At 43.6% G+C, this 25,664-nt stretch overlaps 1 protein-coding gene and 1 long non-coding RNA gene across 12 annotated transcripts in view; one reads left to right on the forward strand and one right to left on the reverse strand.

Moving 5' to 3' along the window:
- Window positions 1-873, forward strand: part of LOC123593344 — a 131,206-nt gene extending 130,333 nt beyond the window's left edge. The window contains exon 4 of the long non-coding RNA XR_006710273.1: window positions 334-873. This is a non-coding gene — a long non-coding RNA (uncharacterized LOC123593344). The remainder of the gene's footprint in view (window positions 1-333) is intronic.
- TNC (tenascin C) overlaps window positions 1-25,664 on the reverse strand; it is a 95,443-nt gene that overhangs the window by 11,976 nt on the left and 57,803 nt on the right. For 2 of the 11 annotated variants that reach the window (XM_045469031.1, XM_045469034.1), the window contains 9 exons: window positions 23,197-23,469; window positions 21,784-22,056; window positions 15,552-15,824; window positions 13,719-13,991; window positions 8,058-8,180; window positions 6,545-6,688; window positions 4,249-4,368; window positions 2,042-2,185; window positions 1,144-1,274 (listed from right to left, as the gene is read on the reverse strand). In XM_045469031.1, coding sequence (XP_045324987.1) covers window positions 1,144-1,274; window positions 2,042-2,185; window positions 4,249-4,368; window positions 6,545-6,688; window positions 8,058-8,180; window positions 13,719-13,991; window positions 15,552-15,824; window positions 21,784-22,056; window positions 23,197-23,469 — 1,754 coding nt within the window. The remainder of the gene's footprint in view (window positions 1-1,143; window positions 1,275-2,041; window positions 2,186-4,248; window positions 4,369-6,544; window positions 6,689-8,057; window positions 8,181-13,718; window positions 13,992-15,551; window positions 15,825-21,783; window positions 22,057-23,196; window positions 23,470-25,664) is intronic. The other 9 variants (XM_045469033.1, XM_045469038.1, XM_045469032.1 and 6 more) reach the window with 5 other exon arrangements.

A 25,664-nucleotide genomic window follows, 5' to 3' on the forward strand; every position in this document is an offset into this window, starting at 1 on the left:
TACACTCTGGAGAGACTGAGCCAGAGAGAAGATTCTGGATTGAAATCCACCAGGCTCAGTGGTGCTACAGTGGACACAGAAATGAAGGTTTGTTCACATAGGAGCCCAGGCTCTTCTTCCACCTATGCTCCTAGCAGCTTGGTTTGAAAGGGTTGGAGGAACCTCTAGAGAGATGGATTAACTCAAGAGCAAAGGCTTATAGTACCACTATTTGTGAGTCCCCCAACAAAATGACTGGGTACTTGCTTACTCACTCTATGTTGAGCCCCATAGTTGACAAGACCTGTGTATGCATTTGGGACTCCCAATAAACTGTTTCATTCTTGGCTCAAGGACAAAAGGGCCATCGGGCATTGGGTGGGAGTCTCCAACATGAAAGAAGACCCAACCGAACAACAGCAGTGGAACCGAAAGAAAGAAAGAAAGAAATTTGGAAGAGACACTATTCAGGTTGTAGAATAAAATACCAGTAACATATATTCTTAGAGATAACAAGAAAATGATGCACGGAATATAAACAATATGCTAGAAGAAGATGAATGAACAGGGAATAAGTAAAAGATCTTGGAAATGTAAAATGTGATGACCAAAATTAAAAATTCAGTAACAAGTTTAGAAAATAAAGTTTAGAGATAAAGTTCACTTATGTGAAAGGAACAGCTAAAGTTATTTCAAATTGGAAAGTATGGGAAAAAGAGGAGAGAATATAAATAACTGCTGTAAACAGTATTAATGGTTGATGGCATAAGAACATGGTGATGTATGTTTCAATATCTAATGGAATGATACCATCTGTGACATTGTATATATGGCAAATATTCCGAAGAAGCCTTTGGCTTTTGCTTAATAAAACATTAAAGCACCAAGAACCCAGCTCCTAAAATGTCCTCAAGTCTTGTGAGCAGTGGTTTTTGATCTTGGCGGGCTATCAAAACTGGAGTCTGGTTAAAATGAGACAGGGAGGCTGGAGAATATGATTCAGAAGGTCTGGCATGACATCCAGTCCCTATTAATTTGTTTTTTTTTTTCTTCTCAGCTCCCTAGCTGTATTGGGGAGAAACAACCCTAGGGTAATTCTTTTCTCTTTTGAGGATCATGTACATGTTTCAAACAACAGTAGAGAGTTTATATACTTCAAGCTACCTTGACTGTACCATCCACAGATTCATACACCAATAGGTAACCGGTGACAGATGCCCTGGGGGGTCTCCAGGTGAGGAGAGCAGTTTCCGACTGAACGTCAGTAGCAGTCAAGTCTCTTGGAGAATCAAGGTCTGCAGAAGATAAGTCATTTATTATCAAATACGTCAGCAACTATAGGACAGAAATCCCTGGCTGGGTTATCAGGAAGCCTGGGTTCAAGTCCTTGCCCTACTGTTGACCTGTATGACCTTGGGCAGAACCTTCCCCATCAGTAAATGAGCAGGTTGAGTCACGTGATCTCTAAAGACATAATTCTCTGTGGTTCATCTCATCCTAAGGGCCAGATTTTCCTGAGCTCTACATACTCTTGATTGGCCTTGGGTGGATTTAGGGAGAAAGACACAGCTGTGAACGTAATTACCAACCTCTCTTGCTCTTCAGGAATAGGACAGATGAATGCTGATATTGGCATTCACCTCTACTGAGAGGATGCTTCCTCTATTTCCCTGCTTGCCACAGTTTGTAAGAAGATCTCAATGTATAAAAACCCAATGGACGTCTAGGAAAACGTGCCTGAAACATCTTTCTCTTAAAAATATTTCCCTGCCTAGAACATGGATCATTAAACAGTGGGTTTGGGGCCAGTGGGGCCTGGTTTTCCACTTAAAAAGCCCTCCTTTTAAAGCCATTTCCTAGTCCATGGGGAGAACAGGTCATTTCAGTTCAAAAGGAAATGGTGTATTTCTTAAGGTCCTGACTGAGTGGGCACTGGTGAGTTTAGCTGATGCTGACATCATCACATTGCAAGGATCTGACTTAAGAAAGAAGGGTTAGAGAGCATGAGCACTGAAGATGAAGGCTGTGGGTGGGCGTCTTCCCGCTCCTAGCGTCTTTGTACCTGTTGTGAACTTGGTAGTGATGACTGAACTCTTCTGAGGCCCTTTCTCTGCAAAGATTCTCAGCACATATTCCGTGGCAGGCTCGAGGTCGGTCAGAGCATACTCCACTGTGTTCCCGGACACCGTGCGTGTAATTTCTGGCACTAGACATAAAATACACACACCGAGGCAGTTACCTCTCCCTATGTGAGCCATCAGCACACTTGGCACATGGCACACACATCTACTTCTAGCAACAATTTTCAGTGACCCTGCAGAAAGGCAGGTTTTGATTTCTGAAATGACACACCCTCCTCGCTCTGTATATGAGGAGTGCTCATCTCATATACAAAGGATTTATCACACGGGGACTGGATTTTTCCGGGCACCACCGAAAAGAAAGGGGACTGGGGGGTCAGGGCTTTCCACATGGTGCTGGCTGGGGCAGCTTTGCAGCTGAGGTGTGGGAACCAGCTAGAGGAAAGTTGTAGCTAATGTCCCCAAGCCTAGGGCTGCCCAGATTTAATTTGTCCCATTGCTTGCTCTCACCTCCTTTTGGCTTACTGTCATGTCCTTTTATAATTTGACAGATGTTGTCAAATCATGAGGCTGGGGAGCCACAAAAATTGGGCAGCTGCAGACACACCAGAGCCTGGTTACTGCTTCCCAGACCCCTTTGGGTCAAGTCCAGTGATAGATACTGAATCATGGTGCCAGGCATATGTGTTTATTTCCGAGTCACATGTGACTGACCACCTTGGCTTGCCTGGGACTGAGAGGTTTCTCAGGGTGTGGGGCTTTTAGTGCTGAAACTGGGAAAGCCCTGGGTAAACTGGGATGAACTGGTCATCCTGTCTGTCATCCCTGAAACCCCCTTTTCTAGGTCTGCCTCAACTCGTTCCATAATCGCTGTGAACTATAGTCTAATTTACTATAGGTGTGATAACCCCAGATTCCCTGACTCAGAGGAGTTTGCTCTTAGGGAATATTTAAGAATTGAAGAGATGAATGAATGAATGAATGAATGAATGAATAAAAAGAAGTGTAAAAAGAATAAACCCAAGAATCTCTCTTCCCTCAACCCCCAACTTGCTCTATGCTTATAAAGAACTCTCTTAGCTAGTGTCCAAGGGAGAATTAAGATTTTCAGAGGCCCCAGACATGGGTTATGGTGCCTTTCACATTGTCACTGCAAGTAAAACAATACTGAACCATAAAATATGAAAACTTCCATATGCTTTAGGATTAAGATAGGAAAATTTTTTTCTAGGGTAGCTCATTACAAAAACATGAATTCATTCACCGAAAAGAAATCTCTTTCTCCTCTCTCTTATTTGTATTTGATCTTATGTTTTGATGGTCATGGTGTGCTGGTGCCCTGAACAAGTGTTTAGTCTTATAACTGAGTAAATGAATTAACACAGATATCTGCAAAGACAAGGAGAAATCACTTCTGATTTCTCAATCAAGCCTGTTACAACTGGCTCCCTCTGTGGCCTCTAAGAATCCCAGGTTTCCCAGCACCTCCTGAAATGGCCTGTTTATTTTAAATTTTAAAAAATTTTTCATTTAATTTTGAGAGAGAGAGACAGAGCATGAGCAGGGGTGGGGCACAGAGAGAGAGGGAGACACAGAATCTGAAGCAGGCTCCAGGCTCTGAGCTGTCAGCACAGAGCCCGACGGGGGGCTCAAACCCACGAGCCGTGAGATCATGACCTGAGCCAAAGTCAGACGCTTAACTGACTGAGCCACCCAGGCGCCCCTGAAATGGCCCGTTTAAGACTCAAGATTTTGAACTCATTCTTTGTAAGAGATGACAGCTGCTGCTTAGAGAGGAAGTCTCACAGTGACAGGCAGGGACACTAGCAGGGGAGGAGGGACAGGCTGGGGAGACACATGCAGGCTGGAGATGTACTCTTTGTTTGCCTTGAAATTACCTCCTGGCCTTCCTTGGTGTAACCACAACACTGATGCTCTTTACTCGTCAGCAAGCACATGAGGATGGGTAAGGCCTCCCTTGCCCTCACCCTGGCCAGGCCCTCCACACCCACCCATCCAGCCCCAGCCTTCGGCCCATGAGTCTATTCTGAGGTTGACAGCCACAAGGACGTCTCTGGCCTTCCAGTTTACCCGTGTAGTTTTGCCATCCTGGACTAAAGGTGACGGGGAAGAGGTAGAACAGGACAGACACTCCTCCTGGTGGGGAGGGTCTCAGACATGACCTTACCTCTCTCCCCTGTGTAGGAGATGACGTAACTGTCCACAGGGGCAATGGCTGGCTGCCACATGGCCAAGGCTTCTGAGTCAGTGATGTTGGCTGTCACCAGGCCAGATGGGCCATCCAGGGCTGCAAAGAGAGGTGACTATATGTTGGAGAGATAGGCAGTCATGGGGTAGGACATCAGACACAGCTGCTCTGCAGTCTCCCTGCTCCTAAACTCCTGGTGTTGGGGGACACAGTGTCTGTTGTGTGGACAGTTCCGAGTCCTGAGTCTGGAGCCAGGACCACCTTGGTTGGAGTCATGATTCCTTCCCTTGCTGGTTAGGTAATCTTGGGTCTCTATTTCCCTACTTGTAAAATGGGGATACTGGTTCTGTCTGGCTTTATCCTCAGTGTTATTTTGATGCTCATGTGATATCGGAGGTAAGAAGGAGCTATATAAACTGTAAAGGGCTGGGCACATGATGAGGGTTATCATTATAGTTCATATCACTTGTTACAAAAACAGGGGCATAGGTGGCCAGAGGCTCTTCTGGGCTTTAAAGGATAGCTCCAGTTAGGTGGCTCACAGGCAACATGGAGCCAGGCCCCAGAGGCTGCGACCCTGGGTTCTACCACAGCTTCTCTGCCTAGTGTCTGTGTGCCCTTCTCCAAACCTCACTTTCTTCAGGTATCAGAGGGCGGCTGCTCTAAGGATGAACTAGACGATGTGTGTGAAATGTCTGGGATAGCGCTAGCTCACTGCAGCTGCTATTGTTACTTTTTTTTTTTTTTTTTTGAGTGGGGAAAAGGGGCAGAGGAAGAGGGAGAGAGAACCCTAAGCAGGCTCCACACCCAGTGCAGAGCCTGACTCGGGATTGCATCTCATGCCCCATGAGATCATGACCTGAGCCAAAATCAAGAGTTGGACGCTTAACCGACTGAGCCACCCATACTACCCAATATCCCTTTCTCAGAAACTAACCTAAATACGACTGTTGCCCCCTAGCACCTGCATTTATTACTCAGTTATTCTAGGACAATGGCCCTGGGAGGTTGGAGGGCAGCAGTCATTAGTTTACTTCAAAGATGAGGCTCCTGAGCCCCAAGAGATGTGATGACTCGCCTGAGAAGCAGGAGGAGGCAGAATAATTTTGGAAGCCCACACGGTCTGCTCTGAGTTCCTTCCTGTTTCAGCCTGCCTGTACAGGATCTCCTTTAAATGCTGAGGACAATGGGCCTCAGGAGGAAGTGCATCCAGCTTTTGCAATCTGTTGCCGCGGAGAGTCCATGAATGAAAGATTTCTATGGGGGAAATAGGGCCTGTGTGGCAGGGCGGACAGGACTCTGGGTTCAGATGGGATGTTTTAATTGCATATTATCAACTTTTTTAGACTATTAGGATATTTTTAAAATTTCCTATGAGGCCCATTCTTTGGATCCCTTAATGGATTAGACTGGATAATTGCTCGTCTATCAAAGGATAAATTGTTCAGAGACATGGCTGCCTGAAAAGAAATTTTCCACTTCATTCTCCTTCAGTGCAATTCATTATTTCCCCCTCCTTACAGCATGCTGTACAAATCAGGTTATAATAGGACAATAATCCTCTATTTAGAAGAACACAGGGCTTGGAGTGAGGCTGACCCAAGTTCAAATTTGCTTCAGCAATCACTAGTTCTGTGGCCTTGGCCAAGGTATTTAATTTCCCTGGATCTTAGTTGTGTCTTCTGCAAAATGGGAATCATAACAGCCATTTTAATGATTTAACGGCAAAAGGTTTAGTAACAGTGCCTGGAATACAGTGACTGCCCAATCAAGAGTACTTTATGGCTGTCCCCGTTACATGTCAGTGTGAAGCACTTGTTTGGAAGGACTGTCTCAATAGGCAGGGAGGGAAGGAGGTGGATTAATGTGCACAGTCATTTACATTTACGGAAGCTTTACAGATATCATTTCATGTGATCCTTACAGCACCCTGCAAAGGAAGCAGAATTATACCCATCTTACAGAGAAGGAAACCAGATCCTAGAAAAATTAACTGATAGCTCATGTATCTAGAAGTGGTAGACTTGGGATTTCAATCCAGGTCAGTGTGACTCCCAAACTTGTACTCTTTCTTCCACACTAACCCAAGAAATGGAGGCCCAGGGAGGGTAAGGATGAAGGCAAGTTTACCCTGCCCGTAAAAGGCTGGGGATGGGCCAGAAATGAGGTCTCCTGTGCTCCAAATTCAGTCCATTTTCCACTAGGGTTTCCCAAATAAAAGAAAAATTTCCAGCTGCTGAGTCATGAGCAATAATATGGAAGGTGAGAAAAACACCTGTGGTGAACGATCCTGAGACGGGTTCACTTTCCTCAAAGCCCTTCACGGCGATGACGCTGACGAGGTATTCTGCTCCAGGCAAGAGCTTCGCCAGTCTGGTCTGAGTCTTGGTTCCGTCCACAGTTACCACTGAGGGTGTCCCTGGAACCCAGCAAAAGCAAGATCGGGAATGGTGAACCTCACTGAAACATACCATCGCCCCAAGAATGGTGTATCCAATTTGGAAATGAAACTATGCCTTTATCCAGTACCATTTTCTTGACTTCCTCTCATTTGCTCCTACCCTCTGGCGTAAGAGAAGAGGCCTTACTTTTTGTATAATACTTTTTTTCCATCCATGCAGATGCCAAAAAGCAAGCCAGGAGAGGAAAAAACATGAAATCACAACGTGCTAAAAATGGCAAGTTTCCGTTCAGTAGAGAGTTGGCACGTCATGCACATTTTATTTATTTATTTTTCCCACAAAGACTATGAAAAGCTCACTCTTAACGTATATCTGATATATTTAACCCATTGTCTTAGCTTTGGAATATACAGACTCCCTTACTAGCAGAGATCTTATTCTTTAAGAAAAGAAGATGGTCATAGTCAAGTTCGTACTTATATTTATTTAAAAGGCCTGAATTTATACTTCTTAGAATTTCAGGGCTGGTGAGGAGCTTGTATATCAGCTGGCCCAACTTCCACTGGGCTGCTACATCATCCCTTTGAAGAGGTATCAACCATCCTTTCTGTATATCCTTCTGCTTGCCAGAATGTCTTGAGGCAGATTTGACTGTGTATCCCCGCCCCCACCGCCCCCAGCCAAGCATGGTCTTTGTTGTGGCCCCTGTGCGCTGGACTAGAACTCTCAGCTCTACTAAGTCACAACTCCCCATCTGTACTGAGACAGGCCGATTTGGAAATCACAGGGTAAAACTTCACATACATCCAGCTCAAGATCAACTTTTCAGATAAGTGTGCTCAAAGAGAAAAAGGCCAGTGTATTTAGAGTCTCTACCATTATGAGAAAACAACACTGGGGTCCGTTTCTTTTTTTCTTTTATTTTTTAATGTTTATTTGTTTTTGAGAGAGACAGAGAGAAACCGAGCACAAGCGGGGGAGGGACAGACAGAGAGAGGGACACAGAATCCGAAGCAGGTTCCAGGCTCCTCGCTGTTAGCATAGAGCCCGAGGCAGGGCTCAAACTCACAAACCGTGAGATCATGACCTAAGCTGAAGTTGGACACTTAACCAACTGAGCCACCCAGGTGCCCCAGGGTCCATTTCTCACAGAAGTTGAGAAGTTTCTCACAGAAGGAGAGGGTCTTCATAAAATGACCCTACACAAGGTAATTCTTCCAAGGATCTTAGAGCACTTTACAAATGAAATCTACAGAGATGGTCTCAAATAGAAGGAAATAATTTTCTTTGGTCATATTTGGGGAGGATGGCAAGTATCAGGGTTTCTTCACTATCCCACTCACACCCTCCAGGCCACTCCTCCCCTCCCCTTTTCGAGTGCCCTACCTCCTCCAACAGGGACATAGGTGATCCGGAAGCTCTCCACCTGGGCAGAGGGCGCCATCCAGCTGACAGTGGCTGAGTTTTCAGTGATGTCTGAGAAACTGATTTCCTTAGGAGAGCCCATGGCTGTCAAGGAAAAAGCACAGGAGAAACCCAGAAACAGTCAACGATATTGCTCATCAATGATTCTTCCTGGATTCCTTATCCAGGAAAACACAGCCCCTAGAGTTTGTGGCTGAGCCATGCCTTTAGGATAGAGAATGTGGTGGTCTAGGGTCAAGTTGTGACTCAATAGAAACAATTGTTCTCTCATTCAGGTACACGGGCCCAGGGCTGTAAAGCAGCCATTCGGTTTCATTTCAGTACAATGTTAACACCACAGCTGACATCTAAGGAAGTGAGGCTGGCTGATTTCTCAGCTTGGAATATGCCATCCTATCATTTTTAGCATTTTTTTTTCAAACTTTGCATTGTAGCTCCTTTTATTAAATGATACTAAGACTTGACAATGGTATGGTTCTTTGCAATTGATTGGAATTAACCCTCATTTAGAAACCCCTGAGAAGGTGTGGTTGTAGCCATTTTACAGAGGAGCAAACTGAAGCTTGGTTCTCCAATGCACATTGTTGTGGTGTGACCTTTCTGGGTCCCAGGACTGGGCAGCAGAGCCGGCTGGAATCCTGGGGATCCTGGAAATAATGTTCACATGGAAACTGACCTCGACAAACCCATTCCTAGAACTGGATGGAGGTCCAGAAGCAGGAGACCAAACAAACACCTCACACACACTGGGCCCACCTGGGGGAAAGCCATGTTTCTGCTACAGCCATACCTCCCCCCAAACCCAGTTTCCATTGGCTTTGCTCTGTATTTCTTGGCTTAGCTCCTTGCCCTCTTCAGCTGACCATGTTTAAGCAGAGAGTTCAGGAAACAATTTTCAGGCCTCCAGGGAACTTGTTTCTCATCTTTCCCTTCTCCAACCCACGTTGATCATTAAGTTTTAAAACCCACAGCCCACTGTGGGGAGATGTTTTTCTTCCCTCTCCATTTCTTTTTCCCTCCTCTTTTGGCTTTCTCCTGTGACCTGGTAGCACCTCCAGACTCTGAAGGGGTTGACTGGGGTTTTGCCCTCTCCTTGGAAAGCTCTGGAAACCACAAGGGCTCTGGAGCCCGGAAGATCTTGATTGTCCAAACACCACGGAGGGCCTGGGCAACCTGGGGGCAGGTCCCTTCACTTCTGTGGGCCCCGGTTGCTCCATCTGTCCAGTGGGAAAAATGATGCCCACCTACAGGAATATTTTTAGGATTAGCAGAGCTGATGGACATAAAACCCCTAACAGAATCTGGCATGAAGTAAGAATTCAGTAAACATGATTGCTCTCTCTTTCGTTCCCATGTAACTATTTTTCCCATGGGCTACCCTGGATTTTGAAGTAACTTCCAAGAAAGATCTAGATGAGGCCAGCTGAAGACAAACCAACAAACCCCAGTGAGGTGTGCAGATGAAGGCACCGTGGCTCTCCTGCAGCTCGCCGGGGTCCACACCGCCTTCCACTCTGACTGCAAACCTCACTGGTGCAAGTCCTAGCACATTTTCGATGTATCTTTGTGGCCACAGCTTTTGTTTCTCTAGATCCTAGGTTTTCTCATCTACAAAATGGCAATATTATCTGCCATGTTGTAGAAACCATAAGAATTAGCAGCCTCATACATCGTGCCCACCTGAGGGATGTGCCTGATTAGAGTGGCAGGAAAACAGCCATGTATAATAACATGAAGGAATGGGACAGTAGCGATGGAATTCTAGGTTCATTGGGGTGATAGTTTTGGACAATAGGCCTTCCTAGGTGTGGAAGACTATTTGTTATTTTAGTATATCGCCTTCTGTCATAAATAGTGCCCTAAGTCTCCAGGACCACAGCAGAGGAGATGGTCAACGGGAACCTAAAGACAGAGCTTCACACAGCAACTAAATCATACTACTTAAAAGCTGGGAAGACCCAAGCAAGGCAATGCCTCTGTCTCTCTTCCCAAGTGGATGCATGATTTTCAATAAAAACTCCATTATGGAAACATCTGGAATTGTTAAAAAAAAAAAACAAACAAACTCACAAGAAGGTTGATGAGGGCTTTTACCCGTAATTTGCATAAAAATTTGCCTCCCCAAATCTGGAGCAAATGTCCATTGCTTTAATCACCTGGCCCTTGATAATCAGCTTTAAAAATTTATTCTCCCTTCAACATACTTTTTTTTGAACACTTCATATGTCCGAGGTCCTATGTTAAGCTAAGGGGACAGCTACTGTAGCCAGTATGGTTTAAGAGCAAGGATTTTCGAGTTAGACTGACCTGCGTTTGAATTCCATTCTGGCCTTACCTGCTAAAACCACCTTACCCCCTGAGGTCTCAGTTTCCCTTCTGTGAAGTGGAACTGACCGTGGCACTCCCCAGCCTGGCTGGATCATGGTGATTCAGTGAGACGAAAGTGTGTCCGTTGCCCGGCTTCATGTGGCATAGAGCTCACGCTTTATAATTGGTGGTTACTATCTTTATGCTTCATGGGAGTCAGAGCCAGAGGCACCGAGCATAAAGAGCCTGGTTCATATAGAAGGAAGGATTGCCAAGCAAGGGTCTCTGCAGACCTGCTGAGTCAGGCCCCCGGGGCACAATGCTGTTGCAACTCTGGTGTGTGGTTTCAAGTGCATCTGAACTGGAACTGAGCAGAGGACTTGCAGGGCTGCCTTGCTGGGAAAGGAATGTTAGGGGGCAATGGGCGGCACATTCTGGGAGTTGGGAGAAGGGACACTGACTCCCCCATTGGCCTGCAGGGAGGAAGGGAGTACCAGAGATGTGTGTGTGTCTGGGGGCAGTGATGGGGAGAGGCTAAGGAAGCATTTCAGGCTCCTCACTGAGCACTTGAAACTCCAGAGAAGAAGAATAAAGCCATCATACTCTGTTGTTGGATTTTTAACTATTTTCTGTCTATTCTGGGGACCCTCTATTTGGGCACACTGGTGTCTAAATCCCCAATGGCAAAAGATGTTTCTGGTAACTCTGGGCTTTCCAAAGAGGGCCACCGCTGCCGTGAAGATGTGGCTCAAACAATGGAGGGGAAGAGGAGCCATTGCAAATACACAGATCACCAGACGGAACAAAAACTTATGACCTAAGTATCCACCAGTAGGGGAATAGTTAAGTAAATAAGGCTCATGGGATTGTCTCTCAGATCTAATAAGCCAGAAACACACATACACTACAGTGTGCAAGAGTGTTGCCCCAACAAAATTTAAAAAAGAGAGCTTAGATTTGTGTCAATTTTGTCTATCTGCATAGACAAGAAAGTGGTAAAATTGGCTGCCTCTACATAGAGCAACTGGGTAGCAGGGACATAGCTGAATAGGGACTTTGCTAGATATTCTTTTTTTTTATTTTTTAATTTTGAACCAAGTGATCCATGAAAAAATAACATTTACTTGAAATCACCCAAACATAAGAATACCTAATATTGCTACAATGGGCAAGGCAACAAAATACTCAACAGTCATGGGCTTATTTAAACCTCATGGCTGAATTCTGAGTTCAAGTCTACTTGCCAGATGAGGGGACTGAGGCTCAGAGAAGAAAGGACTTGCCCAAGACCACGCAGCTGGTACAGAGAAAGGATGAGACTCCAGGGAGTCTGCCCAGAGGCTCCAGGCCACACCACTTGGTACACTGCCCCCAGCAGCCTTCCCTGCCACTGGGCACTTGCTGCTAGCAGCTTGTGCTCAGGGAGCCACAGGAGAACCTGCAGCAGCTTTTATGAGGATAAGGAGGAACAGAGTATCTCAGAGAAGGGTTTACTACTGTGCAGGAGAGGAAAGAGGAGGAAGGATAGAAAAATGGAAGGGAAACTTTCTAAAGCTGATGAGGTGATGGTGGAATCAGACGTGTGTTGTCTAATGGAGTCACCTCCCCTGTCCTCTCCAAGTACAGAGGGGATTCGGGCACACATGTGCACACACACACACATGCACATGTGCACACACACACACACACACACACACACACACATACACACACATGCTTTGGCTGTGAAATACAAAATCCCAAAGAAAGAAATCAAAGAATGGCTTTCTAAAGCATGGGGTCTGCCTTTCTTTTCTTTTGTTCTTAAAAAAAGAAGAAGAAAAAGAAAAAGCTCTTGATTATTCATTCTCTCTCCCTCTCTCTCTCTTTTTTTTTTTTGCTTTAGCACTGTAGGGCCTCTAGAAAAAAAGATCAGCAAAACAAAATCAGTGATCAGAAGTAAACTTTGAAAGGCAGTGTTTATAAACCAAGGTCAAAAATCAGCCTCTGTCTCTGATCTCAAGTTGTTTTATGGGCAGCCACAGTGAGGGAGGAGACAAGGACCAGCATCCCAGGGATAGGGTGTCCAAGTTAATAAGAAACAGGATTTTTCCTCTGACTGAACTGCTGTCCGCATTTCAGCATTTCCTTCACGCCTACAAATACTGATTATGGTTTCTGTAGGTGGCGTCTCCTAGCTCATTAGGTCCTGAAACTTGATGTAATAAAATACCCATTTCTGGACCAAGAGAAGGTTTTGGCTAATGTTGCACTCAATGCCTGTCAGAGACAGCAAGTATGTACCCTCGTCAGTTAGCTGTCATCCAGCCTGCTTACATTTATTTAGTAGTAATTAAAATAAGATGGTGTTTGAGTTCTACCCCAAACCTGGCCTTGTGACATTAGGCAAATCACATCGGCTTTCTGGGCCACAGATTCTTCATGCACAAACAGAAGAGGCTGGGATATACCATTCCTCTGGTCCCTTTTACCCCTCCTTGTGCTTTTGTGATTCTTTCTTCTGATCCCTCTTTGAGGCAGTCTCTCTCTAGGGAGTGCTATGTCTCTCCTTCTCCCTCAATTTCAGGAAGGAATTCACCCTACCTTTCATAGATCTTTCCCTCTAAAGAGACTGTTACCAATGAACTTTTTTTCTCCTTGAAACAACTCACATGGAAAAGGGTCTGCATTTCCCCCTCTAGTGCCTTTTAAAGTTGTTATGAATATCACATAAAATCAGTGAGCTTCATGAAGAGCAGCTTGTTGACCTTGTCAGCTCCCTCCTTTGATCCTTCCTGATCACAGTACTGATTATTCACACACAGCATCTGATAAATATTCATCTTTATAGGTGGAGGTATCACTTCTCCATTATCCCCTGCCTGCTCTAAGGTCAAACATTTGACCAAAGAACAAGGAATTACACCTCTGCATTAAAAAAACAAACAAACAAACAAACAAAAAAAACAAAAAACGATGGGATAATTGTCCTAAAGAAGGGTCTTTGGAATTTAAAAAATGTAATAATTATAATGATGATGATGTATTAATGAAAACAATGAAAATCCAAATAGCTTTAATTTACTGAGCTTTTGCTATGTACCAAATCCTCTGCTATGGGCTTTCCATGAATTATCTCATTCAATCCTCCCATCCCCATTCAATAAATGGCATCATACTCTTCTTGAATTAAGGCTTAGCCAAATTGTCCACACTCACACTGTCTATAATTGAAAGACCTTGGCTGCATTCAAAGATCTTGTAATTTCCCAGCCCTGTGAAAGAAAATCCCCAAGTCATGACTTTTCTTGGTTATATCCTGTTTATGTACGGTACCTGTTGTTGCTATAGCACTGACTGGTTGGGATCGCCTTCCACTGCTTATTCCATAGAGTTCAATTTCGTACTCAGTGGCCTCTCTGAGGCCAGTTATGTCCCTGGTTCGTTCGGGGGCAAGTAGGGTTATTTCCATTGGCTCAGACTGTTTTTTGGTATCTCTGATTTTGAGAACAAAACTGTCGAAGACCCCGTCATCAGCTGTCCAGGACAGACGGAAACCGTCTGGGGTGGCATCTGAAACCAGAAGGTGGTCAACTTCTGGCTCGGCTTCTAGATGGGAGAAAATGGTGGGAGGAGGAGAGAGAACATCATTTACCAGCCAGTGCAATCTTCTTTTCCAGTGGGCGTATCAATATTCAGTGGCCCTGTGGCTCTCAGAGATAGAAGTGTCCTGAATACCAAAAATAAAATTATCCAACACAAACAAGTAGATCTAGGGGAAGGGAAAGATGGAATTCACACATTCACTACAAGCCAAGTGGCTGCTTGCATATGTGAGTTTTGTCTAAAAGCAATTCTATAAATCCACATCTGGACTCAGCTTTGGCCCCTCCCATGCATTATTAAACAAGTTCAAAGCCAATAACTTGTTTACATTTGTGCTCTGATCTCCCAATGGCTGAGTGCCCATCCTCTGTAAGACCTTTTTCTTTTCTTTTAAAAAGATAAATAAACCAGTATTAATGATCTGTAGAGTTGCCTATGATGATACTGCTGATTATATTTCCCTTGATCCTGAGCAAAATGGCCTTTAAAATGTTATGTTATGGTCTTTTTGCTTTTTTTCTTGTTAGTACTGTTGTACTAAAGAAGGCTCCTACTCTCGACTTTTTTGCTTGCCTTTTTAACTATTAGATAAATGTTCAGAAGGTAAAACTGAGGCTTGAAACCTCTTGTGCTCCATACTTTGGAGTATTATCTTGGATTGCCTTAACCAGACAAAACTCAATGTCAAGGTAAATTTAGAGCCGAGTTTCCCAAAGTGTACTCAGAGCAAACTATTCCTGTTTGTTCTTCTTCTTTAAAAGGCACCCAGTGTCAAATACTGCCTGGGTAAGTCCCTTTTGGAGAGACACAGGCGCATTGAGATCTTCTGTGAAGCCTTGTTGTCAAGGATCCTGTTAAACTATGTTTAACTCAGTGGTTCCAAAACTTATTTGATCATGGAACTTCTTCACCAAGTAGGACCTTTGAATATTCTATGGAACTAGTAAAATCTAGAAAGACTTTGGGAAACACAGAGTTTTTACTGTTAATGTTGTTAATGTATGTGTCTCTAGGAATTATTAGTCTTGAGAAAATTATGGATTTAGTCTGTGTCAAAGAATCTCTATGACATTAGTGTTTACCAATATAATAGGTCTGCAGTTGAGTTTTCAATAACAAGCCCACCTTGTAGGTTTATCAAGATCACAGTTGACATTTTAAGATGACAAAATGCTGTAAATAAGTATATCTTTGAAATATACTCATTGGTATATTTCTTTTGAGAAGGCTGAAACATAGCTGGGGACCAGCCAGGATGTACACAGGAGAGGATGATGTGGAATAAGCACACAAGAACTACAGACAAGACATGGTCTAAAAGGACTTGGGATGCCAAGTGGCAAACATTTCGACCTTCTCATTTCTGGAGAGGGAGAAGAGGAGTGTTCAGTAGAGACATAAGACAAGGGAGAGTGTGATGGGAGGAAACACAAAAGAACAGGCCACATCTATGGATTCAGCAGAGAAAATGGACAAGAATGTTAAAACCATGGTGATATGGTAGATGGATTACATGGAAGGGAACCAAGGAGAGGAGAAAATGGCTCACTTGAATCCAAATACCTGTAACAATCTCAGCCCTCAAGGGCGTGGTTTGGTGCCCTTGGGTGAAGCCAGAGACCATGACCTCATAACCAATTCCAGTTATGAGGCCTCTGAGCTCCAACTTCCTCTGGGTTCCTGAAAGTGTGAATTCCTGGGGGTCCAGCAGCTTCCCAGAATCCACCACCGCTACTAGGAAGCTGTCAAAGGCATTCTCCGATGCCATCCAGGAAACTGTGAACCCGTAGGGATTAATGTCGGAAATGGTTAGGTTTTCCAGAAGGGGCAGGGCCTCTGAAAGAAGGGAGGAGTGAAAATAACTCAGGTTAGCAGCACTGACCCTGCAGGGATAGCACAACTCTCCACGGATACTGAGAGATACCCAATCAAACACTAAATGTGTTAATTTCTCAGAAAACGAATATTTAGTAAGAGCTTATTGGCTGCCAGATGATGTTATCTTGTGTAAATCTCTCAACAGGCCTATGAGATAGATAATATTCCCATTATACAGGCAAAAAAAGCCTGAGCTTCAAAGAGGTTGATTGGCTTGGCCAAAGTCACAGAGCTAGTATGTGATAGAGCAAGGTTTTTAGCTGGATCTCACTCCAAAGGCCATGAATTGTTCCCTGTATAATTGGATATCTTGTGTTGGGTTTGTACCTCTTTCTCTATTTCCAACTGTCTTCTGGTCTTGAAGGAAATCAGCTCTTTCTTTCCCCCAATATACTGCTATACTTCCTTTTGGGTACACTTCATATGTTTCCATTTCACTTCTAGTTCACATTTTGAATCAAGTTAATGAGGCCCCTTAGTGACATACATCTTCATTAGCTGAAATAGGGGGAGGGGGTAAGATTTTTTTCATGTGGCAGAATTAACAAATTAGGGTTATGGTCCAGTAAGCAATACTATGATTCACTGATTCTTTTGCTGTTTGTTTTCCTGGATAAAGTAGGAGGTAAGGACATGTCAGGATCTTTAATAAGTTCTGGTGTCATCTGTTCGTTCATTCACCAAACATCTGTGTCCCAGGACCCTTATTTCTTAGGCATCAAGGGGTCTTTTCACACACTGGGATTCCCAAAATAGTGAGGTTATATCAGCTAAGTTTCTAAGTGCTAAGTTCTAAGTACCAATTGACAAGGCTTCATGTTTATTCTCCTATTTAATCCTCATAATGACACTGTGAAATAGCTACTGCTACCTTCCCCCTCTCCCCCATGATATCTAAGGAAACAGAGATCAATGACTTATATACAGGATTCCAAATCTACTGGGTGGCTAAGCTGGGCTCCCACCCAGGCCATCTGATTCCAAGCTCAATGCTCTTTCCACACTCTAAGCCAGTGTCTAATTAGTCAACCCCATCAGGGCTGGCAAGTCTGGAGGCTTAAGTAGGATTGGTGGAGAAGGTTCAGAGCCCCCCGCTCTAGCAAAACGAAACACAGTAATAGTGAATGTATTTTTTATTGGAGGGGACATGGGGCTGGGAACTCCATGACCAAGGCTGCTTTAGCCACACCTCATTTACAGCCTTCTTTTCTGCTGCTTCTAAATGGAAACTTTCAAAGAGATAAATGACCTTACACTAATGCCCAGAGTCTAATCCATGCAATGTAAAGAAAAATGTTTTACAAAGAAGTCATTGGTGATTGAATGAACAAGTAAATGAATATCCTCATCCCCAAAGCAAAGATTTAAATTTTGTTGTGGGCTGGACTTCCTGTACTGATTTAGCATATTTGGTATTTGTTTTGAGGTTTTTTTTTTTTTCCAGGTAAGGATCTTCCGAAAATCATAATTTTATTGAAGGCGAAGATGAAATCACTTATACTGTGCAAACAGACTTCTTTGTCTCCAAGACAATGGTCTCAAGTTCTTTGGCTGAGTTTATTTAGGTAAGTGGCGCCTCTTTGGATAGCTAGCCTCTGTGTACCTCCACACCATCAAAGCAGTGGATTCTCATGAAAAGAAGGGCATTCAGGCTAATTAGTCAATCAAAGTCTTGTTATTTATAGTCATTCATGTTCAGCTTTTTTTTTTCTTTTTAAAAATATGCTTCTTTTAAAACTCAGGGTCTTTTCACTTCAAGGATTAGCTGAGACAATGCTGTAACCAGATCTAGGATTCCCAAGACCAGCCCTCCCAGAGTGCCTTTCTTCTCTCCGTTCTGTGGGAGGTCCTGTGGGAGGCTACAAGAGATGGCCTGATGGGGTCTGTGGCTGGCCATTCCTGCCCTCCTGTGCATCGGGAGGCAAGAGAATGGGAGCCCCCACCACTTTCTCCCCTGCCCCACTAAGAAATGACCATGTTCTGCATTTGAAGACTTTTTTGAATGACTGAATTCACAGTAGGCAACGGGACAGAAAACATAACCACTTTTTGATCTTACATTAAAACACGTCCAGTGTTCTCTTGAAAATAGTAAGAAAATCATGATTTCATAACAATAGCTGCTGAGTTTCTATCTAGAATTGTTGCTTATTTTTAAGAATGCTACTTCCCTCCTAGGAAACAGCAGAAAGAACCCAGCATCATAAGATGCCTACTGGATGCCAAGCCATTAAACTTTATCATATCCATTTAGATCCTGAGACAAAGCTGACAGAAATGGCTGTGGGGGTCCCTTTGTCAAATATAAGGAAACTGGAATTCAGAACAGTTAAGAACCAGCCAAGGTTATGCAGCTAAGAATATGTGGGGGAAGTTCAGAAACCACTCAGGTCTGATATCAAAACCCTCACACTTCTAGGTCATCATGGCTGCTTCCAATTAAATATTTAATTGATCTTATTAACATATTTTATCAGTAGCAATTTAGATGCTGGGAGAGGCCTGGTTTAATGTGAATCAGCAGGCAAAGTCAGTCTCCTGAAAATTATCAGTAGTGGAAGGCAAGAGACTTCTAAATATTTTCTGAGGTATGTAGCCTTTGCCATTGATTTGGGATGATCTCAGGAAAGAAAACGGAAAGCCATTTCTTTATGTAATTCTTCAGTAATTCAAAGAGAGGTTGGAGGTCAAGTTCAATAAATGGGTAAGCTTCAATTAAGTTTGGATTTATCTGCTACCCTAGGTCAAACCTTCAGTAATTTGCTGTGGATGCTGACTTAAGACAAAGTGTTTTTTTTTTTATTTAAAGAAAAAGAGAAATTATTATATTTCTGGGGCAAGTGGTTTATAAACTGCCTTACTTAGCATGATTTATGGCAAAAATTCCTGCTCCAGGCTGTGGGTAACTTAGAACTCACTTTTCAGCCAGAATTGCTAAAATATGTATCAGCCTATAAAGCTAGACAGGAAAATCCTTGGAAGCTTTATGCAGCTGTTGAGTACATGGTCTCCATGTCCCATGAAAAGCTGCAAAGTATCCCTCTTTGCGAAATACCAGAGGATCTGATCTCTCTTCACTTAGATGTTGACATCTGGAGTGAAGACTCTACTGGGGGTTGACGTTCCCTTAGAATGCCTATCACCTTTCCTCTCTGCTGTCCCCCATCTCAAAATTCTAAATGGACAAGTGAGAACCTTTGAATGAGTACCTGTCATGACAAAAGCAGTGAGGGGTCTCGTGGGGTCCCCAGCCCAGGTGGTCCCTGCCACACTAATGTCATAGCCAGTGTTCTCCAGCAAGCCCGTGATGTGAGCATGCTGTGTGTCTCCTGAGACCGTGAATTGCTGGGGTTCATACAGCGAGTGAGAATCGCTAACATTGACAACAATCTTTGCAAAAAACTTGGCTCGAATGCTCCAGGACACATTGAAGCTGTCAGGAGTAATATTGCTAAGGATTAGAATGCCCAACTGTGGCTCTGGCTCTGAAGGGAGAGGAACATGGGCAGAAGAGAAAGGAGATGCATTATTAGAGGAAGCAGTTGGTTTTTCCAGAATATAGCCATAGGACATAAAAGTGCCAATCCCTCCAAATATTTGCAGAAAGGTAGTATATTAGGCTGTGGCTACACCTGCAATGACTAATGCTAGAGAATATACTTTCTCTGCAGGTATGGATGTGCATTCTTTATAAGTATAGACACGACTACTTGCTGGCCATAAGAAGAAAGGTGAACAGGCATTAGAATGGCAGATAGGAGCAACAGAGAATAGTTAGGGTGCATTTCTAAAGGTTTGCAGCGGGACACTAGCTCTGTAAGATGTCTTAAGAAAAGTAGCTTTTAGTAAAGTATGTATGGGTATTCTATCTCACCCTAGAGATTCCCAAAGCCTGAGAGTATTTTATAGCCTCTGAAATGCTGGTTCTGTAAAGAAACCTACTTAATTTTGTGCAGCCCAGAATTTCATAAACTTATTGGTCAGTGGATACTCTTTCAAAGGATATTCTTTGAACATCTCGAGTAGCTTGTGGTTCACAGAGCATGTCTTAGGAAATGCTACTTTGAAGTTTCCTTATTTAGTTTTCTTTTGATCTATTTCGATTGTACAAATTAAAGGCTAATATCCATACAAGAGAAATTCTCCATAGTTTTTAGAAATCCAAAGGTTTCCTATACACCATAAGAAAATCTGCATCTTACCCTGAATACCGTAAAGGTAAAAATGGCTTTCATTAAAAAATTCTTGGTGTATGCAAAAGTTAAAAGAAAATTTAAAGTTAGGTGTTACATTTTCTAACTAGAAAATTCACTTACTGGATAATTTGGAAAGATAAGTGGTTCTCCTGGAGGTTGATATTCTCTTGTCCCTTAAAGACTAGGAGATCAGTGATCAAGGCAACTCATTTTGTAATGTAGGGGGCCTGTACTGCTAGTTTCCACTAGGATGTATACGATCTGGCCTCCTCAATGCACATTTATCGAGCAATACTAACTTTAAAGTAAGTTCGACTCAAACTTTATTTTAGAAAGAGGCAACAGACCTGGAGGGTTGAGGTACCAGGGTTAGCACTGAAGGTTGGGAAGAAGCAGACTATTTCTTCCAAGGACTTGGGAGTTGTTTTGCTGCAGCTCCAGTATTAGGAGGAAAGAAGGGACTCATCTGGATAAACTTAAACTGGACAGTTGCACAGCATAATTTGATGCCACAAAGTCCCTAAGGGCAAAAAGAATCTGGCCCCAAAGCAGAAGATAGTCATAAGTAACGGCATGGAATCTCCAACTTAGCAATTAGTTTGAGAAGATAATGACGCTATAATTTTTAGCCATAACATTGGCATAAATTACCTCAACCGCACTAAAGGTAGAACCCTCCAAGTGGGCCTCTGTTTGCTCTTTCCCTGTGTTTTGCTGTGGCAGCAATCTCTCAAATTAAGGATGCATGTTAGGATTCTTCTCATGCCACCAAAAAGAGACTGGCAATGTGAACACATTCACCATGCAGAGTAAGACATAGCTTCTCATGGCCAGCTTGGCCTCCAGCTGTCTCCCAAAGGGTGCAACCAAGCTCAGGAGTGAGGTGCAAGAAAAACCTCGAAGAGAGAGTGAGAGAGAAGGTATGGCCAGTGTTCCATGCAAGCTGGGATATCTTTCTCTCACCACTTCTAACCCTTTGAAATAATTGTTGGACATGCCATATGCTTCCAGGAAACATAGATATTTTCAAAAATGTAATACTCTGAATGTTCACCACATGCACCAAGATTTGGACAAGACGACAGATGAAAGAAGGTGGACATTTTGTGACAGGTATCAGAAGATGACAAAGCATGCTTGGTGGGGTAAATGTCAAAAGAGAACAGTCTATTTGTAGGGAATGCAAGCAAATAAAAGTCTTAAGAACAAGATGAGACCACTGGGTCCTCTGGCTCTGGAAGTGTGTGTTAGGGTCTTTTCCTCGCATGCTTCTGGCACTGTGTTTTAGAATCTTGGAAGAGAGAAAAAGGATGAATATCACTCTGACCAGGGAACCCAAACTGGCATGCACACACCTCTTTGGCAATGTCATAGGCAAACTCTGATTAGACCACAGGCAGATGATAATGGGTAGAACTGGAAATGATTATTCAAGATCAGATGAGAAGGATGATGTAGAAATTCAACCAAAGCAAGTCAGGTTAACTCTATATAAACAAACAGAGCAACTCCAGATGTGAGTGCACATTTAGGAAAAAGAGGTTGACTTCTGGGTGATTGTTTTTCTTTTTAAGTTTAAAGCTCTGATTTGGGTGGCCCTGTCAAATTTGGGAAAGATCTAGAGGAACCAGGAGGATGAAAAATGTGTAGCGAGGGCTTTTTGGGGGACTGCTCCCCAGAGGAATTTCAATGGAGAGTGAAGAAGCCATCGTGGGAAATACCTGTGGTTGCTTGGGCCATTAGAGTGTGAGCGCGGTGCCTGCCCATCAGCCCATGAAGGTGTGCAGTGTAATTAGAAGAAGCCGTGAGGTTGGTGATGACTGAGCTGCGAGACGCCGCAGGTACAGAACGCACTACCGTCTCCTGGCCGTGGTCAGAATTCCTAACTTCGATAAGAAAGCTATCAAAGGCAGCCTCTTGGGCTTTCCACGAGAGGGCCATACTGGCCCAGGTCACATTTGAGATAGTGAGGTGGCTAAGGAGAGCTTCCGCCACTAAAGCAAGCAGAAAAAAATATGAAAGTGTGTCAATTTAAAACACTATTACAATAGAGTCAAAAACTAAAACACATAAGACTAAATCCATAAAGTTGTAGACTTCACCCTTTGGTAAAAGACTTGTCCTTGTTGAAACCCAGTTTGAGCCATGAGAAACAAATATAAGGGGCTGAATAATTTTCTCCTCCAGGTTTTTGTGTACTTTAATATGGCGAAGATGACAGACCACCCTGCTAACAATCTGTAGTCTCACGCAGAATGAGGACAGACCTTCCCTCAGCCATGGGTGACTTAAGTGTTAGATGATTTTGATGCTACAATGTCAACCTTTTTCTTGGATTCATTATCCAAAATGTGCTAAGAATGCTATTTTGAATGGCTAAGCTTCTCCTTTCAAATTCAGATAGAGAATTCTCTTTTGCTGCGTGCCAGAGAGGGCCTCACATAGGATGTGTACCACAGACACTACAAATTTAAGTGAGAGCAGCTTATACTCTGGCTGGCCAAGTTCCTTGTATAAACATGAAGACTTCTATTTTTGCAATCAACCATTTACTCTTCTGGGAGCAAGACAGCCTGTTCATGTATTTTCTCCTAGAGATTGCATTGGATTTGGGATGGTCTGGATGGCACGACTTCCTTGTGCACCCATCTGATTAGTAATCTGCTTTTTTTTTTTTTATCATTTTCCAAGTTGAAAAAAAATAACAGTACCAACACGATTTCATTAGATCATTGGGATATTTGGGTATTAGGAGGCCAAAGATATTAGGATAACACAAAATATAATTTTTAAGACTTTTTTGATGCAGACATCTTTCCAAATCAAGGACAACTCTTTCTTCTTAGGTATAGAAGGGTAGAATTCTTTTCTCCAGATTCCATATGGCAATCTGGGCCAGGCTACATTTTATGCTGCAAATGTCCTGGTCAGTAATAGATCAGGCAAAGGGCTTAACAGAAATCCACCATTTGGGCTGCTGTTGGAGAGAGTTATGTTAAGTGGTGCTCTAGCCTAGCATTGTGGAGCAGTTAATGCACTGTGGCTTCACCCTGCAAAGAAGGAGTGAATGAGCAGCTTCACCCTGCAAAGAAGACTCTAGAGAGAGGCGGTCAGAATGGAGAAGGCAGATGTACCTGTGGTGGCCGTAGCACTGATGGTTTGGGTCCGGATGCTGGGAGCAAGTCCCGAGAGGTAGACAATAAAATGATTATTAGGGTGTAGCCCTGAGATGTGGGCAGTTCGTTCAGCACCAGAGATATTATATTCCATCGTCTCCAAAAACCTATTGGAATCAACAATTTCAATGGTAAAGGTCTCGAAGGCCCCATCGGTGGCTGTCCAGGAGAGATTGAAGCTCTCAGGAGTTATGTCAGAAACAGTTAAGTTTCCAATTTCAGGTTCTGCAGCTGAAAAAGGAAGGGTAGGGAAGAAGACAAAATAAATGAATTTGGGTTGATTATTTGGCCTGTGTTTTAAGATTGAGGTTGTTAAGAGAAACATGGCTGGGTAGAAAGACCTGCTAGTTCAGGGTTAGGGGGAAACCAAGCAGTGTTACCAGTCAGTGCCAGCGGGAGAGAAAAAGGGGATTTGTTAAAAGAAGAAAAGAGGAAGGTCTGGCAAATTGGATTCCCCTGCTCTGGAGCAGCCATATGTGATCAAGCTGGCTGAGATCCCGTGTGTGAGAAGACATCTGAATGATGTCAGCTGGAACCGTGGTGCCTAAGCTCAGATGCTTCTGGGAGCCCCGCCGCAGGGATGCTGGCCATCGGTCAAGAGATATGAGTGCTGGCAGTCTTTAGTTGCCAGAATTGCAGTCAGGAGACCACAGTTACTTGGCTCCCTCCTGCAGGCATCCTTTGCTTTGAGGGAGCTCCCATCTATTTAAATAAAGGCTAAATAATTCTGATGCCATCACCCTCCCAAAGGTGGTACCCTGAGGCTTCTGATTTTGTGACTTAAAGGGAACTGGCAACTTGTCAGTATGATTCTTGGAATTTTCATCATATTTCTGACAAGGGCCAGCTGCTTTCATATTCTGTTAGAATAGCTCGTCCTCTCTTAACTGCCTCTACGGGAGCCAAGAAAGCTACTACTTACATTGCCAACCAAGAGAGCTGAGCCGAGGCAAGGCAGTCAGGCAACCCCTGTTCGGCCAAGAAATAACATTTTGTCTTGGAGATGGTCCTACCAGTGCTTTTCTGTGCAATTGGAATAAAATATGCAGAAGGCAAGCAGAAGCAAGGTGTGAGGAGCAAGTAGTGCCTCTCCAGCAGGGAAGGGGAAGGCCTTCCCATCCCATCACATTTAGTGAGACACAGATCAGATGGGGTCATGGACCTTCCTCCTCTCATACCATTTCATCAGAAACAGGAATGTTGCTATCACTAAGAAGGGAAAAAAAAAAACACATAAAAATATGAAGGGCACCCAACCACAAGGTCTGCAGGAAAGATCAGAAGCGGCAGGTGATTTCTCTTGCCTTCTGGGAAGGGGTGATTTATGAATGTCCGATATCGTTGCCAGTTGCAATTTCTAGGCATTTCAAGGTCACCACTCATCAGTGGCTGTCTGTATTCTGTTGATCTCAGTGAGGGTTATTGAAATGATGGAGGCTAAAATGCAGGTCTGTGCTTTTGCTGGAATCAGTGAGGTTGTACAGGTTTGCATGAAGGTTTGGTTGCCATAATTACCTGAAAATGGGGCAGGCATATGCAAACCCAAGCAAGACAACCTCTACTGAGCTTCCAACCAATGGAGGCATATAGGAAGATGCGCAATGGAGAACGGTGCTGGGGAAGGCTGCTCGCTGAGGCAGGCCCCTGGGGAAACACTGACTGCCTTGTCACTGGAGCGGAGTGACTAGTAAGGCACAGCACACCCTCCTGGGTCAGCGCTGGGAGTGCGCCATATGCAAAGGCCAACACTCCAGGGAGCAACTCTTATTTAAAAGAGCAAAAAGGGCATCAGATCTTTGACATTCATAGCCTGGGACATTCCTTGCTTCAAATGCTGCTGTGTGTACTTCTCTGAATGAATGGCTTTTTCTTTGGTACTGTCTCCAGTCATAATTGTGTGATTTTTTTTTTTTTCTTTTTGGTCTAGCTATTTGCTAATTTGGTGTTCTAACAATGACTCAGTATCTGAGAGAACTGCCCGGAGGAGGGTAATTCAGTTCTCTTATTATGCTGTGTATTTTAAAGAAACATTTAAATTAAAACATTTCTTTTAAATGCAAGAACCACAGTGCCCATACCCTTGAGGGATTTGGGATAGAAAAGCGCCTTTTCCAACTAGCAAAAATACCCTCTAAAGTAAATAACCTATGCTCTACCAGAACTCACACATGGTAAGGAACGGCTTTTAGTTATATCCTAGCACTGGAAAAGAGAATTAAAACCATCAGGCTGTCCCTTGAAACCGAAAGCCATCATTCAAAAGAGAGTTAGTGGCAGGAAGTCTGGGAGAGGCTGGAGGCTGGAGGTCAGAAAAGGCAACATCTTTATCATTCATCCTCAAAATGGCAGAGGCATCCAGACCAAGGCACAACTTATGGTGTGGTCTCTGGACATGCATGACCAGCCACCAAAGGGCATAAGGGAAG

The sequence above is a fragment of the Leopardus geoffroyi genome, chromosome D4, assembly GCF_018350155.1.
Source record: "Leopardus geoffroyi isolate Oge1 chromosome D4, O.geoffroyi_Oge1_pat1.0, whole genome shotgun sequence".
In the NCBI taxonomy this organism is placed as follows: Eukaryota; Metazoa; Chordata; class Mammalia; order Carnivora; family Felidae; genus Leopardus; species Leopardus geoffroyi.